This window comes from Notechis scutatus, chromosome 3, assembly GCF_049901735.1.
Source record: "Notechis scutatus isolate UNSWTSFEM ecotype Mainland chromosome 3, rNotScu1.2, whole genome shotgun sequence".
In the NCBI taxonomy this organism is placed as follows: domain Eukaryota; kingdom Metazoa; phylum Chordata; class Lepidosauria; order Squamata; family Elapidae; genus Notechis; species Notechis scutatus.
In genome coordinates, this window is record NC_142011.1 from 198765260 (window position 1) to 198783786 (window position 18527).

At 45.6% G+C, this 18527-nt stretch overlaps 2 protein-coding genes across 6 annotated transcripts in view; both read right to left on the minus strand.

Annotated features, from left to right (window-relative positions):
• The window catches only part of CYRIB (CYFIP related Rac1 interactor B), a 95988-nt gene extending 93211 nt beyond the window's left edge, over positions 1–2777 (minus strand). The window contains exon 1 of one of the 2 annotated variants that reach the window (XM_087962209.1): positions 2432–2777. The gene's annotated coding sequence lies outside the window, so the exon portion shown is untranslated. The remainder of the gene's footprint in view (positions 1–2431) is intronic. The other variant, XM_087962215.1, reaches the window with a different exon arrangement.
• A 6689-nt stretch (positions 2778–9466) lies between these two features.
• ASAP1 (ArfGAP with SH3 domain, ankyrin repeat and PH domain 1) overlaps positions 9467–18527 on the minus strand; it is a 189093-nt gene continuing 180032 nt past the window's right edge. For all 4 annotated transcript variants that reach the window (XM_087962198.1, XM_087962197.1, XM_087962199.1 and 1 more), the window contains 3 exons: positions 16929–17380; positions 13967–14089; positions 9467–12328 (listed from right to left, as the gene is read on the minus strand). In XM_087962198.1, the coding sequence (XP_087818324.1) occupies positions 12254–12328; positions 13967–14089; positions 16929–17380 (650 nt within the window). In that variant the 3' untranslated portion in view covers positions 9467–12253. The remainder of the gene's footprint in view (positions 12329–13966; positions 14090–16928; positions 17381–18527) is intronic.

Sequence of the window (18527 nt, forward strand, 5' to 3'; positions counted from 1 at the left end):
AGGAAGGACATTGCAATGTATGATTTTATATACCATACTTAGATCAGACCGAAGACGGCGTAATTCAAGGTTTTCTAGTTCTAGAATTTCAAGTCTGGTAGCATAAGGTATTCTACAACAGTAGAGGAGTGGAGAACTCTTCTTGTGAAATATTTCTGGACTTTCTCAATTGTGCTAATATCAGATACGTAATGTGGGTTCCAGACTGATGAACTGTATTCGAGTATTGGTCTAGCAAATGTTTTGTATGCTCTGGTTAGTAGTGTGATATTACCAGAGAAAAAGCTACGTAGGATTAGGTTAACAACTCTTAATGCCTTTTTGGCTATGTAGTTGCAGTGGGCTCTAGCACTTAGATCATTAGAGGTGAGTATTCCAAGGTCCTTTACAGAGCTTGGGTCATCATAACAGGATTAGTGTAAGCAACTGGAAGCCTGTGTTTCTACAAAATTCTTACTACTAAAAGGAGGATCCAGATTGTTGGGGACGAGAGGCTGACTCTGCAAACGGTTTAGATTGGGCTGTAAAGCAGGGGTCTCCAACCTTGGTCATTTTAAGCCTGGAGGATTTCAACTCCCAGCTTAAAGTTGCCAAGGTTGGAGACCCCTGCTGTAAAGGACCCAGATTGTGGTAAAACATTGCTGTAAAAGCACCCTGAAGCGGTATGTAAATCTTAGTTGCCCTTGCTACTTCTGGTTATTCAAACAAGTGAAGGCTGAGAGTACCAGGGTGTCTCCATACAGATTTCTAAGGAAAAAAATAATACCAAAGCTAGTTTCTCCTTATAGGGTTTCCTTCTTTATTTTTATTTGATTTTTATTTGTCCAAGGCTTACAAAATATATCAGAAATAAGAATAAACATAAGTATAAACACATGAAATGGGTACTTATCATTGGGGACAACAGGACAGGGATGGTAGGCACGATTGTGGGTGCTTATGCACGCCTTCTTGACCCCCCAGAGTTGGACTAGAAGATCTCCAGGGTCCCTTTCCCACCCTGCTATTCTATGTTGTATTTACCGTACAGCCATAGCATTCTCTGGCCACCCTCCACCCAAATCCTAACCAGATCCAAGGCTGTTCATCTTCCCAACCCTACCCAACCCAGCTCAGTTGGTAAATATGGAGCCCACCCACCATTTTCTGTTTTGAAGGCATCTTTTTTTGCCCACCCCACCCCACCCCCCTCCACAACTACAGGGCTAGATCCATACAATCCTTATAAAGACCACCATGCGGCTGCTTCCTTGTGTGCTTTGGGCTTTGTCACGTTAAAAACAACCCCCAAATTGCATCACAACCACAATTCTACACACCGGATCCGATTGCGGAAAAGAGGCGGCGGGGAGGAGGGGGGGGCGGGCAACAACGCGGGGAATTGGGGTGGTGGTGGTGGTGGTAGAATCAAACCTCCCTCTGCAGATTTAAACACACACACACACCCAACAACAACAACAAAAATCCCCAGATCTCCTCTCTCCCTTTGGCCATGGGGGGATCCTTCCTCTCCACTCGCACCCGAGAGAGATCTGCGAGAAATTTCCCACGCCCCGTGAGAGAGATGATGGACCCTCCACGGGTGGGGTTGCGACCCACCCACCCACCACTCCTTGTCTTCATTCGCGCGGAACGAGCCGCCTTTACCCAACGTTTGCGCTCGGTTCCGAGCCTCCCTCCGCAACACGGAGAAACACACACAACACACAACACACATACATACACACCCTCACCGATCCCGGACCGGACCCGGCGACCCTTGGAGCAATCAAGCCCACCGCGTGTGGATCGCAGGCAGACGGGCAAGGAATGTCCCCTCTCTTTACTCCGCCCCGCAGCGGCGCGCAGAAGGGGGGCTCGCAAGGCGCCGGCGGATCGGATCGGAGCGAGGCGCGGCGCAGCGCAGGGCAGCGCGGCACTGGGATGGTGGAGCTCGGCTCGGCGCATTGGTGGCCCAGGCGGGCAATCGGGGCCAGCTCGAGCCCCATTCCAAAGAGCGGGGGCGGGGTTGGGGGGCTTCCCTTCCTCCAGAGCGGGGATGGGTCACCCAAAGCCCCCCCAAGGGGGTGGGAGGTCCCGCTTGGAGGAGAAAGACGGCTCCCCTTTGGATCTCTCTCTCTCTCTCTCTCCCGTCCCCTCCCTCTTTGCAAAGGCGCCTCGTCGCCCAAAATGTCCATTTCTGGATCTCTCCATCTCTCTCTCCCTTCTCTTTAAGGAGGAAGGCGACCAGGCAAAAGAAGAAGAAGAAGAAAAAAAAGAAAAAGCAAGCAAGAGGGGGGGGTCCCGTATATAGGCATGCCCACCCACCCCGATCCCCGCCTCCGCCCCACTGCAGTGGGTCTCCCCGAGGGTCGTTCTCAGCCCCAAAAGCCACGGGAAGCCCCCTCGGTCGGATCAGCACCGGATTCCAAACGCCGGGAAAGCCACTCACCGTTCGCTGGTGCTGGTGCTGGTGCTGCTGGGCGCCGATCCCTCCGCTCCAAGGTTCGGCGAAAAAGCAGACGGGTTATTGCTGGAGACCCCCGCCCCGCGCACACACACACACCCGCGCGCGCGCCGCCGCCGCCGCCACCCCCAGGAGGGGAAACAAAAAAACAAAAAAACAAAAAAACCCCTAAAATGCAAAAAAGAAAAAAAAAGGGAAGCAGATTCCTGCAGCCTCCTGCGAAGGCAGCGGAGCTTCCGGGTTGGTGGACGACCCAACGTCACTTGCTACAGGTTTACGAGGAAGAGGTGGCGGCGGGGGCGAGTAGCAGGCGCGCGCGCGAGACAGCTATAAAAGGAAGGGAATCGGGAAAGAAGGGAGGGCGGGGAAGAAAATGGGGAGGGGGAGAGAGAGAGAGAGAGAGGAGAGAGAGAGAGAGGTGGGGAGGGAAAGAAAAAAGGAAGGAAGGAAGGAAAGAAAGAGAAGGAAAGACAGACAAACAGAAAGAGAGAGAGAGAGAAAGAAGGAAAGACACACAGACAAACAGAAAGAAAGAAAGAAAAAGAAGGAAGGAAGGAAAGAAAGAAAGAAAGAAAGAAAGAAAGAAAGAAAGAAAGAAAGAAAGAAAGAAAGAAAGAAGAAGGAAGGAAGGAAGGAAGGAAGGAAGGAAGGAAGGAAGGAAAGGAAGGAAAGGAAAGACAGACGGACAAACAGAAAGAGAGAGAGAAAGAAAAAGAAAGAAAAAGGAAGGGAAGGGAAGAGACGGACGGACAAACAGAAAGAGAGAGAGAGAGAGAGAGAGAAAGAAAAAAAAGCAAGCAAGTAAGGAAAAAGACAGACGGACAGACAAATAGAAAGGAAAGAGAAAGAAAGAAAGAAAGAAAGAAAGAAAGAAAGAAAGAAAGAAAGAAAGAAAGAAAGAAAAGAAAAGAAAGAAAAGAGCTACTCCCCCGATCCCGATAGCTTAATTGCCCCATCCCCGATATCTTAGATTCCGCCTAGCCTCTGCAAAAACGCCAGGTAAATCGTATTTTTATTTTATTTATTTTTCGTAGAGGAGGGAACCGAATCCGGAGCGACGCTTGCACGATTGGCGTCCCTGCAGATCATGGATATCTAGCAGCGCCAGGTCCCGCGAAGGTTTTGCAGCGGGCGCCAAACGGTGCGCGCGCGCGCGCGCGTGTGTGTGTTGGCTGGACGCTGGTTCCGAGCGAAAGGGGCTCGCCTCGCCCCACGCGACAGTCCGAAATAGGGAGCCAAGCTTAGAATGAGCTCTTCGTTCGCATGGTGTAGAAAGGGGGTTTAGGTCAGGACACCTGAACTGATCTGGGGTAGGTATGTTGTATGACAGGGGGGTGGCAACCTCCGGTCCGCGGACTGGCACCGATCCGCTGCATGTCAGAAACCGGGCCGGGCAAACATGAGAAGCCCCCATCCGTGGGATGCAAGCAGCACACGAAACCACGGTCCCTCCAGTCCACGGAGAAACCTGTCTCCATGGAACCGGTCCCTGGTACCCAACAAGTTGGGGGCTGCTGTTGTATGTGTTGTAAAAGGATCCGTTAGCCAACTGCATGAATCCAGGCATTGTTCTAGAGTAGACCAGTGTTTTTAAGCCTTAGCAACTGAAAAGATAGTGGACTTCAATTCCCATAATTCCCTGATCAGCGCACTGAGGTTAGCGTCAATCAAAGTTGGGTTGTTTTTTTTAATTGATCTGATGAAACATGCAATGTGGATGCTGTTTCTAGAATTGGGGCTATCGGGTCTACCCTGCAAGAATTCAGACGGCCAAAGTCCTGGTACTCTTTGCTGCCCTCTAGTGCTCCTAACAAGCTTTTGAACCCCGGGTTGACTAACAATACAGGTATCCTTAGTGATGCTTTTTGCTCTTCCCTCCCCCCCCAAAAAAAGCAAAAAACCTTTTCTTTCTCTCTCTCGAAATTATTAGATTTATTTGCCTTCCAGCACACCCAAACCAAGAGATTCGCTCCTATGTTGCCATGTGATTAAATGGAGATCTTGAAAAAAGCTAGTTAAATTGCATTAAGATCTGACATACCCATCCATATGTTTATGGAGGTTTCTCTCTTTTGTTGTTGTAGGAAGAGGACTTTTTGAGGGGGTGAAAATTAAAAAAAAAAGAAGAAGTTCATATCAGTTCTGCAGAACCTCACAGTATTCTCTCATGCAGTAGTCGCACAATACATCTGTCAATTTGTCCAGTTGGCGAATCCAGAACAAGAAACTCCCAGGACATTATTTTACATTATTTTTATATACTTTATTGAATAAACCACATTGGCACCAGAAGAAGCGAAACCAGCTCTGGGCTTCCCTTGCAAAAAGCACATGCAGTTCATTCCCCCCGCCCCACTTTCCCCACGGACCACCCACAGTCCATTACATTCACCAATCACTTCTGTTCATTTGGTTATGGGAACCAGCTGACCATGCTTGGACATTTGCTTGGGGTGTCCTTGAGAGGGGAGCAGTGTCTCACAGGAACCAAGGATGCTTGGATGCCATCCCCCACCCACCATTCTTGCCTTCCATTGTCTAACACCACCCTTTTCTTGGTCAAGCTGCAAGTGAAACAAAATATAGGTGTGTAGGAAGTTAGCGCCCACCCCTCTCCTAGAAAAATGAAATATCCTAGGAAATATGAAAAAGGCAGAATATTTCCCCTAAAACTCACCTCAGAAGCAGAAGCCTCTGTTAATGTGCGGGCCATTAAGGCCTGGGCCAGAGTGTTCTACATAACAAAGGCCTCTACCCATCTCACCACCTGGCCTAGGAAGATTGCATCAGCCAGCACTCAGGTGAAGCCATGGGGTCCAGACAAAGACTACAAAGTTAGCTAAGACCCCGCCCCTGGGAGTCTGACAGCCAATGGGATACATTTCTTACACAGGAACAGGAAACAGTAAGGTGGGGCCCAACAGAGGGTATATAACTAAGGGTCTCTCAGCATCTTGCCCCTTCTTTTCCCTCACCCAACATCTTGAAGCATGTGATCATCCTTTTCACTTTGGAACTGCAAGCCACGTGATCCTGCCCACCATTAAACCATCTTTCCAAAGAGCCTCCATGTTTCCAGTGTCTTTTCCCCCACTTGGAACTGAACCCAACAGGTGAAAGTGTGAGTCAGTCTTGACAACATCAAGCTAAGATGTCATTAGCCACAAATAGGCAGCCATATTATAGTCTAATGTGCCACATGAAGTTTTTGAGTGACCCGAAAACATAGGTGAAAGAAGGAGTCTGTGTTAGGTTACATTAACCACAATTCAGATGATAAAAATCATGGTTTTGCCAATACTACCAACCAGGTGTTGTGGACTGCCAGCGGCTGGCGAACTTAGCAGCAGAATCGGACAATAGTGAGGAGGTTGGGGAGGAACCTGGGCCATTCCTGGAGGCTGAGGAAGGCTCAGATGAGGGCTCTGTGTCAGAGGCAGAGATGGGGCCAGGGCAGGCTGGCAGTCATCAGCTGCCTTTGGGTTCAGACAGCAGTGAGGCGGGGGAGTTTCTGGAACCGGTTCCCAGTCTGCGCATGCGTAGAGCTGCCAAAAGGAAGGCACAATTGAGAGCTCAGGGTTGACATGGGAATAAGGCCACAGGTGGACGATGAATGGTTCCTCCCATCAGGATTAAAAGAGAAGCAAAAGGGGAGGGGGCTTTTACAGGAAACAACTTGCTCGTTCCTTTGTTCCAGCCTCGTGAGGATTTCATCTGTATAACCCAGCCCTTCCCTGCCAGCACTGAGTGTGGAACTATTTACCGGGCAGAATTCCAGGAATGATAAAGGTATGAGCTAATTAGTATACCAGCTGTTGGCTGACTGTGAATGAAATAAATTCACATTAATGTAATAAAAGAGGTTTTTGTCAGGACTCAGAATTGACTAGTGCATTTTGAGGAGGCCTAGGACAGAATACCAGGTTTAATGAGTTGTATGTGAACCCAAGTAGTTCATCCGGCTCCTGCATATTCCCTGGGCAGCAAAGGTGACTAACAAGCAAGTATTGGAGAACATGACACCAGACATATCACTAGAAGACAAAATCATGAAAGTGCATCTCACTTAACTTTGGTCATGTCATATAGGGGAATTCACTGGAGAAATCAATTATGTTGCAGGATTCAATCTGGGTTGGTCACTAGGCCCAGGTTTTCCCAGAGGTGCTTTTTTTCAGGAGGCAACTGGACTTGTTTTTTCTTTGAAGACGTTTAGATTCTCATCCAAGAAGCCTCTTCAGCTCTGACAGGATGGTGAGGAAATGGAAGGATTTATGCCCTTGCAGACAGCTGGTCATTTGCATCTTTTCTGAGGGTCGTTGAAGCACTTGGAGGTTTATCTGTGTCCTCACCTGAGTAGTGCTCTTGGTTCCTGTAGTCTGCATTTTTTTCTGGAAATCTGTAGTAGCAATAGAGATCCTGTAGATGGCGCAAGCAGCAAACTGCTGTGTCTAATACAGGGGCCTCTTTGCATGATCTCACTCCCTACTATCTTGGGCTGCAAAGTCCTGGACTTATATGTGATCTCACCTTACTAACATCACCACTATTCTTAAGGATTGGTTGAGGAGATTCACCAATCCAAATGCTGTATCTAGGTTGCCTTTGTCTACTTGTAAAAACCCTATAAAATGTAATAAACGCTGCCCAGGCAGTCAGACATCTTGGCACCCTGCACAATGATTGGTCTTTGAACTCCATTAGAAATCCATTCCTACTCCCACACCCTTCAACACCATTCAATGATAAACCTCCAAGTGCTTCAATGACCCTCTAAAAGGATGCAAATAACCAGCTGTCTGCAAGGAATATAACCAGTGCCTTCAAAAGTTGTGAGTGCTCCATCACTGGAGGCTTTTAAGAAGAGACTGGACACGGCCACTTATCTGGAATGGAATACAGACGAGAAGACCTCCACGGTCCCTTCCAGCTCTGTCATTCTGTTGTTCCTACAGAGGTTTGTTCTGTTCCTTTCGATCCAGATTTCTGGAGAGTTAAGATTTGGTGGGTCAGTACAGGAGGAGAGAGCATGCTGTGAACAAAAGTTAGAATATGGCAAGTGTTCCACTTTGCATATTTTCTGTTTATTATTTTGACGTTGCCAGGTATTGAAATTTAAGAGCTGACCAGTTGCTGTAAGGTTGATGCAATGTAAGGCTGATGCAATGAGGTTGAATCAGCATTGGTATTGCTTTTTTAAGGCTATGTATGTGTCCACAGAAGTCCTTACCTGTTTAAGAGGTGCCTATATAAAGGCAGCCATTAGAGGGCATGTTCTCTCTCTTTGTGTCCTGTATCCATTGTAGAGCTCTTCGTGTAGAGTTAAGAAGATTGATTGTTTATCAGGTATTTGCCTACCACGTATATTTCTGTATATGTCTTGTATATAAACCACTATTAAATGTCTAAGTCTCCGTGTGTTGTGTTTTGCTCCTGGATTGTCTCATAATAGTAGTCACACTACTAATACGACAGCTTATATTTGGGGTAGGTTTATTCTGACACTCTTGATCTTTAATTGCCGAAGGTCTTCTGAAATCGGAGCATGCAAATAATAATATTATACTTGCAGAGCCAGTTTGGTTACTGTAAAGGCGGCAGGCTAGAAGCTGTGAGACTAAGAATGCTAGTTCCGTGTGTGACACAAAGCCAGCTGGGTCATCTTTGGCCAGTCACTCTCTCTTAGCCCTAGAAGGAGACAATGGTAAGCTACTTTCCCCCCCTCCCACCCCTCAAAAAAAAGTGTCTTGCCAAGAAAACTACAAAGACTAGTTCAGGCAGTTGCCAGATGTTAAAAATTGTTTTCCAAAGCACCAGAAGACAAGAAGCACTGCATGAAAACCAATCAAGGAGAGACGCAACCTGGAACTAAGGAGAAACTTCGTAACAGCGAGGACTATCAATCAGTGAAATGGCTTGCCTTTAAAAGTTCTGGGTGCTCCAACACTGGAGGCTTTTAAAAAGAGACTGGATAGCCACTTGTCTGAAATGGTATAGGGTCAGGTCCTGCTTGAGCAGGCGGTTGGACTAGACCAGCCTTTGCCAACTGGTGGGACGTGAGAAAATTTTCGTGGGCTGCAGAGAAATCTCACCCCCAGAGCACCCCCAAAGCAATTAATCCAGGCTGCACAGAAACACAAGGCTGCTCAGCCCACATGGCCCGCGGGAACCCTCCCCCACCACTCACTCCTTACCCAGCAAACTTGTCTGCTAGGTTGCTATTTTTCCTTTTTCCGACCATCATCTGTTCTGCTGTGCCGGGAGATTTAGATTAGCTAGGAAGCAGGAAATGGTTGGATTTCTTGCTTTCTAGCTAAGCACAGCTGAACCTCCCTTAGGACTGAAGGTTTGCTTGCAAGCAAATTCAGTGCAGACTCATGGCAAGCAAATTTGAGAGACTGAGCTAGCCGATGGCAGATAGATAGATCACTGAATGATTCTGTGAGCAACTCAATCTGCCTGCTTTGCTTGATTTTGGATAAAAGTTGCTTTTTTTAATAAAAAAAATTCAATATTTACATACATGGTGTGTTGTGAGTTAATGTTGAGTTTATTTGCAAGCAAATTTTATGTGACAAGACTGAGCTAGCCAATGGCAGATAGATAGATTTCTGAATGAATCTGTGATTCTGTGAGCAACTCAATCTGCCTGCTTTGCCTGATTTGGGGTAAAAGCTGCTCTTTTTTTAATAAAAAATTCAATATTTATATAAATATTTATAATATTTACATACAAGCCATGCCCAGCCAGTCACATGACTACCAAGCCACACCCACAAATTAGGCCACACCCACAGAACCAGTTAGTGGTCCCTGGGATCTAAAATTATGAGTTTGGTGGTCCCTGAGGTCCAAAAGGTTGGCGACCCCTGTACTAGACAACCTGCAAGGTCCCTTCCAATGCTGTTATTCTGTTATTTGCACTCGGAAGCCCTGTACAGATGTACTCTATTGCAACTTAATTCCTATCTATTTCCTCTTGCAGAAAGATCTGGTTGATAAAAAGGCCATCGAGAGGTCTGGAATCAATGGAATACATTTATTTAAAAGCAATTTTAAATATTAAAAAAGTAGAAATTAACACATACAGTACTCAAACGGTCACATTAAACACATAAGAAAACAAGTGTACTGATGGAGGAGGAGTGTAACATTCAAAGGAGATTTCAGTATTGTCTAGAGTACAATAAGATCTGTTTTTCTTCTACAGGTGGTTGCAGTATGTCATAAAAAAATAAATAGCAATTGCTGTTCAACAGTAAGATAACACATCGTTTCCAGAACTTACTTCCCTCCCTGGGGGAAAAAAGAACAAACCTCAAAAGCAAGCAGGCTTTCCAAATATATCATGAAATGTACAAAATTGCAGATAGTGGCTCTTGAGTTTAAATAGAACCTTGTACTTAAAACTCAGCCTATATATCATACATTGCATCTTAATTATCCTACGGACTCTAAATCAAATAGTCAGCTCTTGGTTCCCGATGGAACTCAAATTTTATTTAAAAAACCCATATGCTACTTCAAAAAGCTTACAAAATAATAGACATTTGACTCTACATCATTTTACACATCTTTATAGGTTCACTTTTATCTGGTTTTTCTTTTTAAACATGTGGATGTTGAGTTTGTTTTAAAAGAAATTGACAAAGCGGATGAGTTTTCTCCTTTAATGCACTGGAAGGATGTTTAACGAGTAATATGGAATGCTAACTTGTTTTTGTTCTAGCGTTTGTATAAACAGCATTAAGTCTGAACACATGGACATTAGCAAGCAGGCTGGATCATTCATCTTATACCTTTGAACAAAATGCCCATGACTTGGACCGAAGCAATGGGTTTGAAAAGCCACTTTCCAATAAGAGCTGATAAATGCTTTGCTTTCTTTAATGTTAAGAGTTCTTAAACTGATTGTATTTTCTTGCATGTTAACCACTCAAATAAACATTTTTTTTTTTTAAAAAAAAAGTCCATATGGCTTTGGCTATGGATGGTTTGCAAAACTCTTACTTAATGTTTCTTTGATTTACCGTGCAACTAATTGGAGCTCGTGCTTGGAGTGAAATGCATTGTTTTGAGATGGAATTTCAACAGACTGCGCTAGAGGAAATGAAACTGGGTCTTTTGGCAAAGTAGCTTTTTAAACTAGTTTCTGCCCAGTAAAACTGCAAAACATGTAATGAAACACTAGCTCATTTCTCCCTCCCAAAAGGAAATATTTATCTGTTCTGAAAATGTTTAGGAAGAAGTGCTGTGGCCCAGCAATTCTCCGCTGTTCATCAGACATCTTTTGTAGGCTTCCATGCAAATCCGTAAAAATAAAAAAAATTAAATTGTACTGTCGCTTTAAGGGATCAGCTCCTTAAATTGCAAGAAGTGGCACTTTTTTCAGGGTCTTGCAGAAATTTCAGAGACAACCTGATTATGTAGCAAAGAGGTGTGGCTATTGTGCAAAAGCTTGAAGACTTCTCCCAAATCATGTTTGAAGCATGCAGTCTTAACAAATAAATATGCAGCTAAAAGGACTATGCCCTTACTACCTTGATTGAAAAGAAGACGAATGAATTGAAGCTGCAGTCATGATATTTTAGCAGTCTAATAATCAAAGATCCGAACAGATCTTCCCTATATTATTATTAACTTTGTGGCAGCACTGTTCAATTCAGGAAAGAAAACTACTTCCAGATGTTCTCGTGGCTTCTCTTAACAACTGCTTTTTTTTTCAGGAAAGGGTATTTTTTCCCCATTTTTTTTCACTAATGATTTTGATTTCTCCAGGCAGTAATATGAAAACGATATGGTGACTCGAATACAGTATAGCTTAGGTGGAAGGAAGGTTGAAATCTCCCAATAGCTTAATGAACCGATTAAGTTAGCCAGCAAAAACTCTTGTGATCAGCCGATATTTCGATCTAGGTAGTAAAGACAGAAAGCTGACAAATGTCGCTTAAGTTCTTGCCTGAACAGAGACTATAAGCAGAAATATGAAGAAGCCATGCGCGCAGGGATGTACTTTATATGGAGACTCTGAAAGAAAACCTCCAGCCAGGAATCTGGCGTGGTTTCCCTTTGCGAGACTGAATTCATTTTTATTGAAGACGTTGAGATGGGAGCCCAGTGAGGTCAAAGACCAAAGTTACAGAATACAAACATGAACATGTGGCCTACCACCATAAAAATTCTACTGTTTTTTTTTTTTTTTACCTGTAGCATTAGTGCATATTTCTGTTCGTTGGATGGATACATCGGACACATAGATATATGTATAATATATATATATTTTCTAAATGAATACCAAGGAAGAGGATTTCACAAGCTGTCAATGGTGCAGGTAGGGTAGCCATCGACGGACATCAGCCGTTTCTCTGGGGGAAAAGAGAAACTGCTGCTCTCGCTATCTACTTCCGAGATTACTGATGTATTATTAGGGACGGTAAATTCTGTACAGCTGAATGGGAATGAATGGGACTAACAGTTTTATTTAGAAAGCTGGCAGTTCATACACACAGACAATTTTTTTTTAAGTGCTTGATGCCAAGAATGGCTTGAGCAACCCAATAAGGCATGCCAGCTCCGACAAAGACCATAATACTGGCAATGGCAAAGGAACACCTTCTATATACAATTACAGGTATGATGAGCCCTTCGTATGGGCAGAACTGAATTCTTGTTAACAGCAGTTATATATATATACATCAATATCCACAATTATGCACAGAATTACAGGGATGCAGCAGCTGTCTTGCTTCGTGCGTAAAGCCTGACTTGCAGGAACAATGTGCAATACTCAAAAGTTTCTGGCTGGAGTTAGTCTGATAAAATGTGGACGAAGGAGACGGGGAAGACCCCTTTCCGTTCCGGCTTTCCTTCAATGTGGCCGATCTGCAAAGAAGAGCCAAGGGTGTGAGGCCTAATTTGGCAGGAGGAAGTCTTGTGAGTGTTCTGACCCAGGTCCCCAAACACGACAAATCCCATAAAGTTAACGCAAAGATTCCTTTATTAGGAGCGCCAGCAACCCCGGCCAAAAAGTCTCTCTCTTTCACAGCAGGCTAACAAGTCTGTCCAGCAGGGATATAAATAGTTGTCTGTCACACCTATTCATCTCCGCCCCCTGCCCTTTTATCCCCAGAGCTAGAGTGGGGCTTCCTTCCCAAGGACCAGCCCATAGATTTCCACTGCTCTCCTCTCCTCTGCCTTCTGTGCATCTGCATGTCAGGCACTGAACCCAGCTGTTCTTCCTCTTCCTCATCAGCCACCTCCAGACCTGAGAGCTGTTGACTCTCCATCTGAGGGCTGACGGACAGCCCAGGCTCCGCCTCTGTCTCTCTCTCTCTCTCTCTGCCAGCTCCATTCCCTCTTCCCCCTTGGAGGTCTCAGGATGCCTTGATGCTGACTCTGACTCCCACGCCTCCTACTCCTCCTCTGATTTGGCTGCTGGAGGGGCCAGCAGCCGACAGGTCACAACATCGAGGAGGTAGCGTTTGAGAGGCGTCCACCATGTGTGCAGGTAGCCCTTTACTTACGACCACAATTCAGCCCCCAACTTTTCTGTTGCTGAGCGAGAACAAGTGGATTTTGCCCCATTGCACAACCTGTCTTGCCACAGCTGTTCAGGAATTTACAAGGTTTGGCAAATATAAACATTGCAAATTGTATGGATAATCGTCGCAAAGGTGCTTTTTTTCTTCTTCTTCTTCTTCAAGAGGCAACTGGACTTTCTGGGTTTTTTTTTTTTTTTTTGAAGACATTTTGCTTCTCATCCAAGCAGCTTCTTCAGCTCTGACTGGATGGTGAGGAATGGAAGGTTTTATACTCCGTGCAGACAGCTGGTCATTTCTGTCTTTTAAGGATGATAAATCCTTCCATTTCCTGTCTGCGAGGAGTATAAATCCTTCCGTTCCCCACCATCTAGTCGGAGCTGAAGAAGCTGCTTGGGTGAGAAGCAAAACGTCTTCAAAGAAAAACCAGAAAGTCCAGTTGCCTCTTGAAAAAAAAGAAAAAAAGCCCATTTGCGACAAGCATAACTGGATGACTCTCCGTAGACATTGATAATGAGGTTCGTGTCAAATTTCCAGGGGCCATGCAAACTCTAGGTTTCTTCTCCCAGATGCAATAATGTCAAAACCGCCAATGATGGTTGTATGAAGCCTTGTATTTAACAACATCACAGTATCCGCGATGGTGCAGTGGTTAGAGTGCAGTACTGCAGGCTACTTCTGCTGACTGCCGGCTGCCTGCACTTTGGCAGTTCAAATCCCACCAGGCTCAAGGTTGACTCAGCCTTCCGTCCTTCCGAGGTGGGTAAAACGAGGACCCAGATTGTTCGGGGTGCTGGAATTCCCATCGCTGGGCAGTGTGGTCACGTGATGTTGTATTTTATGACCATGTCCCTTAGCGATAGAAACTCCAGTCCCAACGATTGCTGTTAAGTGAGGACCGCCTGTATACTGTTAGGTATTATATTCTCAAAAGTTTATTTTATTTCACTGTTAAAAGTAGAGGGGAAAAAAAAATACTTACCCACCACTCTTGATCCTCCTCTCCGGTTACGATAATAATTTCGCCTTCCACAAACGTAAGCTCATCATCGTTATCCGCTTGGCAATCGTAGATTGTCTTCACCCTCTTGACTTTATTCTTCCCCTGAATAACAAAAACAAACAGGTGCTATTTTAGCTAAGATGGAACCAAGATTGTTATCCTTTAGGTTGCTCATTGTAAGTGGAATAGGACAACGTGCCACAGCCAACTTGCCACGGCCGATGCACCGTGAGATAACTCACCGTGGGACGATTTAACAATTCTACTTGATTATTTAAAATAAAAAATCATAATTTTTGCCATTCGTATTTCATTCTGTCCCTCCCCCTGCATCTTTTCTTTAATGATTGTTTCTATTTCTACTCCATTCCTATTTCTATTCCATTTCCTCAATATTACTGTAACTCTAGTCCTGCAGCAAGTTGACCCACAGTGAGTTGGCCATGGCAAGTTGGCTGTGGTGAATTAACAGAGTTGGAAGAAACCCTGTAGGTCAGGGATCCCCAACCTTTTCGACGCCGCGGCCCGGTTCCGACATCAGCTGGGCGCCGCGGCCCGGTACCGGCGTCAGCTGGGCGCCGCCATCTTTTTATGACGAAAAGGCGCTTCGGTGACGTCATCGAGCGCTGTTCATCATAAAAAGATGGCGGCGCCAGCGCTTCTGGTGAGCTTTTTCGGCAGAAATGGCTTTCTACCCGGAAAAGCTCACCGAGCGCTGGCGCCGCCATCTTTTATGATAAACAGCGCTCCGTGAGCTTTACCCGGAAAAGCTCACCAGAAGCGCTTTTTTACCAAAAAAAAGATGGCGGCGCCCAGCAACCAGCGGCCCGGTAAGGCTTGTTCCACGGACCGGTACCGGTCCGCGGACCGGCGGTTGGGGACCCCTGCTGTAGGTCATTTAGTCCAACCCCCCACCCAAGCACGAGAACCCGACTCCATTTCTGACAGATGGAAGTCCAGTCTCTTTTTGAAAACTTCCAGTGTTGAAGCACCCACAACTTCCAAAGGCAAGCTGTTCCATTGGTTGATTGTTCTCATGGTCATTCCCCCACCCCCTTATTTCCAGGTTGAATCTCTCTTTGATCAGTTTCCATCCATTATTCCTTGTCTGGCCTTCAGGTGCTTTGGAAAATAGCTTGACCCCCCTCCTCTCTGTGGAAGCCCCTCAAATATTGGAAGGCCGCTATCATGTCTCCCCTGGTCCTTCTCTTCACTAGACTCACCATTCCCAGTTCCTACAACCGTTCTTCCTATATTTTAGCCTCCAGTCCCCTATTCATCTTGGTTGCTCTTCTCTGCACTCTTTCTAGTGTCTCAACATCTTTTTTTTATAGTGTGGTGACCACAACTGGACTTGTCATAGACCCAACTATAAGACCAATGAGCCTATTCTGATGCAGTCAGAAAATCTAGGACAGGTTTCTATGCCACAGAGATGAGGCCGGTCCTCTTGTGAGTAGGCAAGTTGGCAAAATCTTTCCATTTGACGATGCAATTGTCTCTTTTGGAACAGGGATAACGCAGAACAATCCTTGTTTTACTGATCATCGAGGAACCTAAAGATTCCTTGCTCTCAAAGCCGCTGCATTTTATAAGTATAATTTATCACGTCGCACAGGTGTATTTCCAAAACGCTGAATTCACACAAATGCCAATAATTGTGTCAAGCCAATCAACATACCTGCACCTGGAGATGTACAAATCTGGAGAATAATCAAGTCCTGCTAAGCATCTGATTGCCTATTTGTTTTAGGATTACAGGTAGTCCTCGCCTTATGACCACAATGGACTCCAAACCCTCTGTTGCTAAGTGAGACAGTTAAATCAATTTTGCCCCATTTTACGACCTTTCTTGCCACCGTTGTTCAGTGAATCTGCAGCTGTTAAGTAACTATCAGGTTTGTTAAGTGAACCTGGTTTTTCCCTATTGAATTTTGTTTGTCAGAAGGCCACAAAAGGGGATCCCATGACCCTGGGACACTGTGACCGTCATAAATATGAGCCAGTTGCCAAGCATCTGAATGTTGATCCCTTGGCCACAAGGATGCTACAATGGTTGTTAAGTGTGAAAAATGGCCATGTTATTTTTTTTCAGTGCTGTTGTAACTTCAAATGGTCACTAAATGAATGGTTATAAGTCAAGGACTACCTGTATGGCACCATCAAAGCTGACACCACTCAGAGCATACAACAACTCAAAGAAGTACTGCAAGATTGGAAGATATAGAGAGATCTGGCCCATAGAATCACCAAGAGTCGGACACGGCTGAATGGACATTACATCATCATCATCATCATCTTCATCGATCTGTGTGGCCTGCCAGCGGCCAGTGAGGAGGAACATGGGCCAGTCCTGGAGTCTGGGGAAGGCTCTGATGAGTGCTCTGCATCAGAGACAGAGATGAGGCCGGGGCCGTCCGACAGTTAGCAGCTGCCTTCAGTTAGAGATCAGTGGGGCAGAAGAACAGCTGAAGCCTGTTCCCAGTGTGCGCATGCACAGAGTTGCCAGACGAAGGGAACAACTAAGGAACAAGGGTCGACTCAGGAGTAAAGCCACAGGTGGAAAGTGAATAGTCCCACCCATAGGGAATAAAGAGGAGTGAAAGGGGAGCGGGGTTTGCAGGAGACAATTAGTTCAATTCATTAGAGTGAAGATCCGTTCCTGACTTCTTGCCAAGTAATTGCTGCTACAGTGTGGTGTTTGGAAGACATTGGTCTGGCAACTCTCCAAGCCTGATAAAGGCCTGGAGTTGTGAAATCTCATGAAAGACTGTTGGCCGGGACTTTGCTGGAGAGGAATTCACTTAAAAGGGGTTTTATCAGGACGAGGAGCCTGCTTCGTGATCTTGGGGAAGCCTAGGTCAGAACATGATCATCATCATCATCATCATCATCACAACAGCATGGACCACAACATGGAAAACAGAAGCTATCTACCTACCATGTTTATTTTTCTAGGAAGCGGCACAGGGGTTTCTGCTGATCCAGGGGTCGTATCTCCAGAGTCTTCAGATGCTTGTTTCTGGACAATCTCTTTCGATTGTATCTTTGGGGAAAGATCCATACTGGGTGATTTTTGACTGGCCTCGGAAGGCTGAGATCTGGGGGATAATTCCCCGCCGGGAGATTTCGCCAACGTTTCTCCCAGTTGTGGCTTTGGAGGGAGATCCTTCATCTGGGGTTTGGGAGGCAAGTCAGATAGTTGAGGCTTTGGGGGCAGGTCCCCCAGTTGGGGTTTGGGGGGTAATTCTCCTGTTTTGGGGGCTAAATCTGCAGGCTGGGGCTTCAGGGGCAGATCGATACAAAGAGAAGCCGACTTTTGAAAGATTTCAGAGTGGTGGCTGGATTTATCTAGTGAAGGAAGATGAATCGTTTCTATTTTTCGTAACGCCACTGAAACAGAAAGCAGAAACAATTAAAGAGGATTTCAGACAAAGCCTTTTTTCCTTTCCGTTTTCGCTCAAACAAATCTCATCCGTCTCCACTGCAATTTTACAACTGCCACTTTATTAAGCACAATATATTGATTTATAGTGGGACCCCCTGAGAGCAAAGGAAGAAAGGATAAGCATGCAATCTCAGAAGCCCAAATGCAATACATACAGGGGGAGGGGAAAGGAACACCTGTCTGTGGTTCTTTCATTTATCCTTTCTTTTTCTACGGCACCATGTTTTATTTATTTATTTCTTGCTATATAAAAAAAGACAGAATTGTCTATGGAGATTCTCAAACTTCCAGGTCATGGTTGTCCCAAAGATGTTTCCCTCCCCCCCCCCGCCAAAAAAAAAGAAAAAAAAGAATTGGACTTCCTTGTGTTGTTTATTTTTCCTTTGAAAACATTTTGCTTCTCATCCAAGAAGTTTCTGAGAAACTGGTGAAGCTTCTTGGACGAGAAGCGAAATGTTTTCAAAGAAGAAAATAAAGTTAAGTCCGGTTGCCTTTTGGAAAAGCAACTCTGGGAAGAAGAGAGGAAGGGTTACCTCGAACTACAAAGCAATTTAACCAGCCCAAAAGTATGGAAGGTAAAGAAGAGGGTAAAAAAGAACGTTTTAAAATGGATCTTTTAGCAGTCGCCCTTAAATTAAGACTTGGCCGCATGAAACTTTTAGTTTCTGAACTGAGAGGATTTAAAGAAAGAATGGAAAGAGAATTTAAGGCAAAATGCTACTAGTTGAGAGGTGTTAAACTCGATTTCACTGAGGGCCGCATCAGGGTGGTATTTGACCTAAGCCAGGGTGGGCGTGGCCAGCTCGACATCACTTGTGTCGGGGGCGCCTGTGGGCGCCTGAGCACTCGGCCAGCGAAAACAGGCTCCCGAGCTTCGTTTTTGGCTGCAACGGCCTCCTGCCAATAAAAATGGAGCTCGCGCACGGCCCTCGCAAGCACCGTTTTCCCTGGCAGAGGCACCGCGGGCCAGTCCTTTGCTGTTTCCAGGGCAGCCCTGCAGGCCAGATCTAAGCACCCTGTGGGTTGGATTCGGCCCACGGGCCTTGAGTTTGACACCCCTGTACTAGCTGCATTCCCACCTACTGGCTCTTA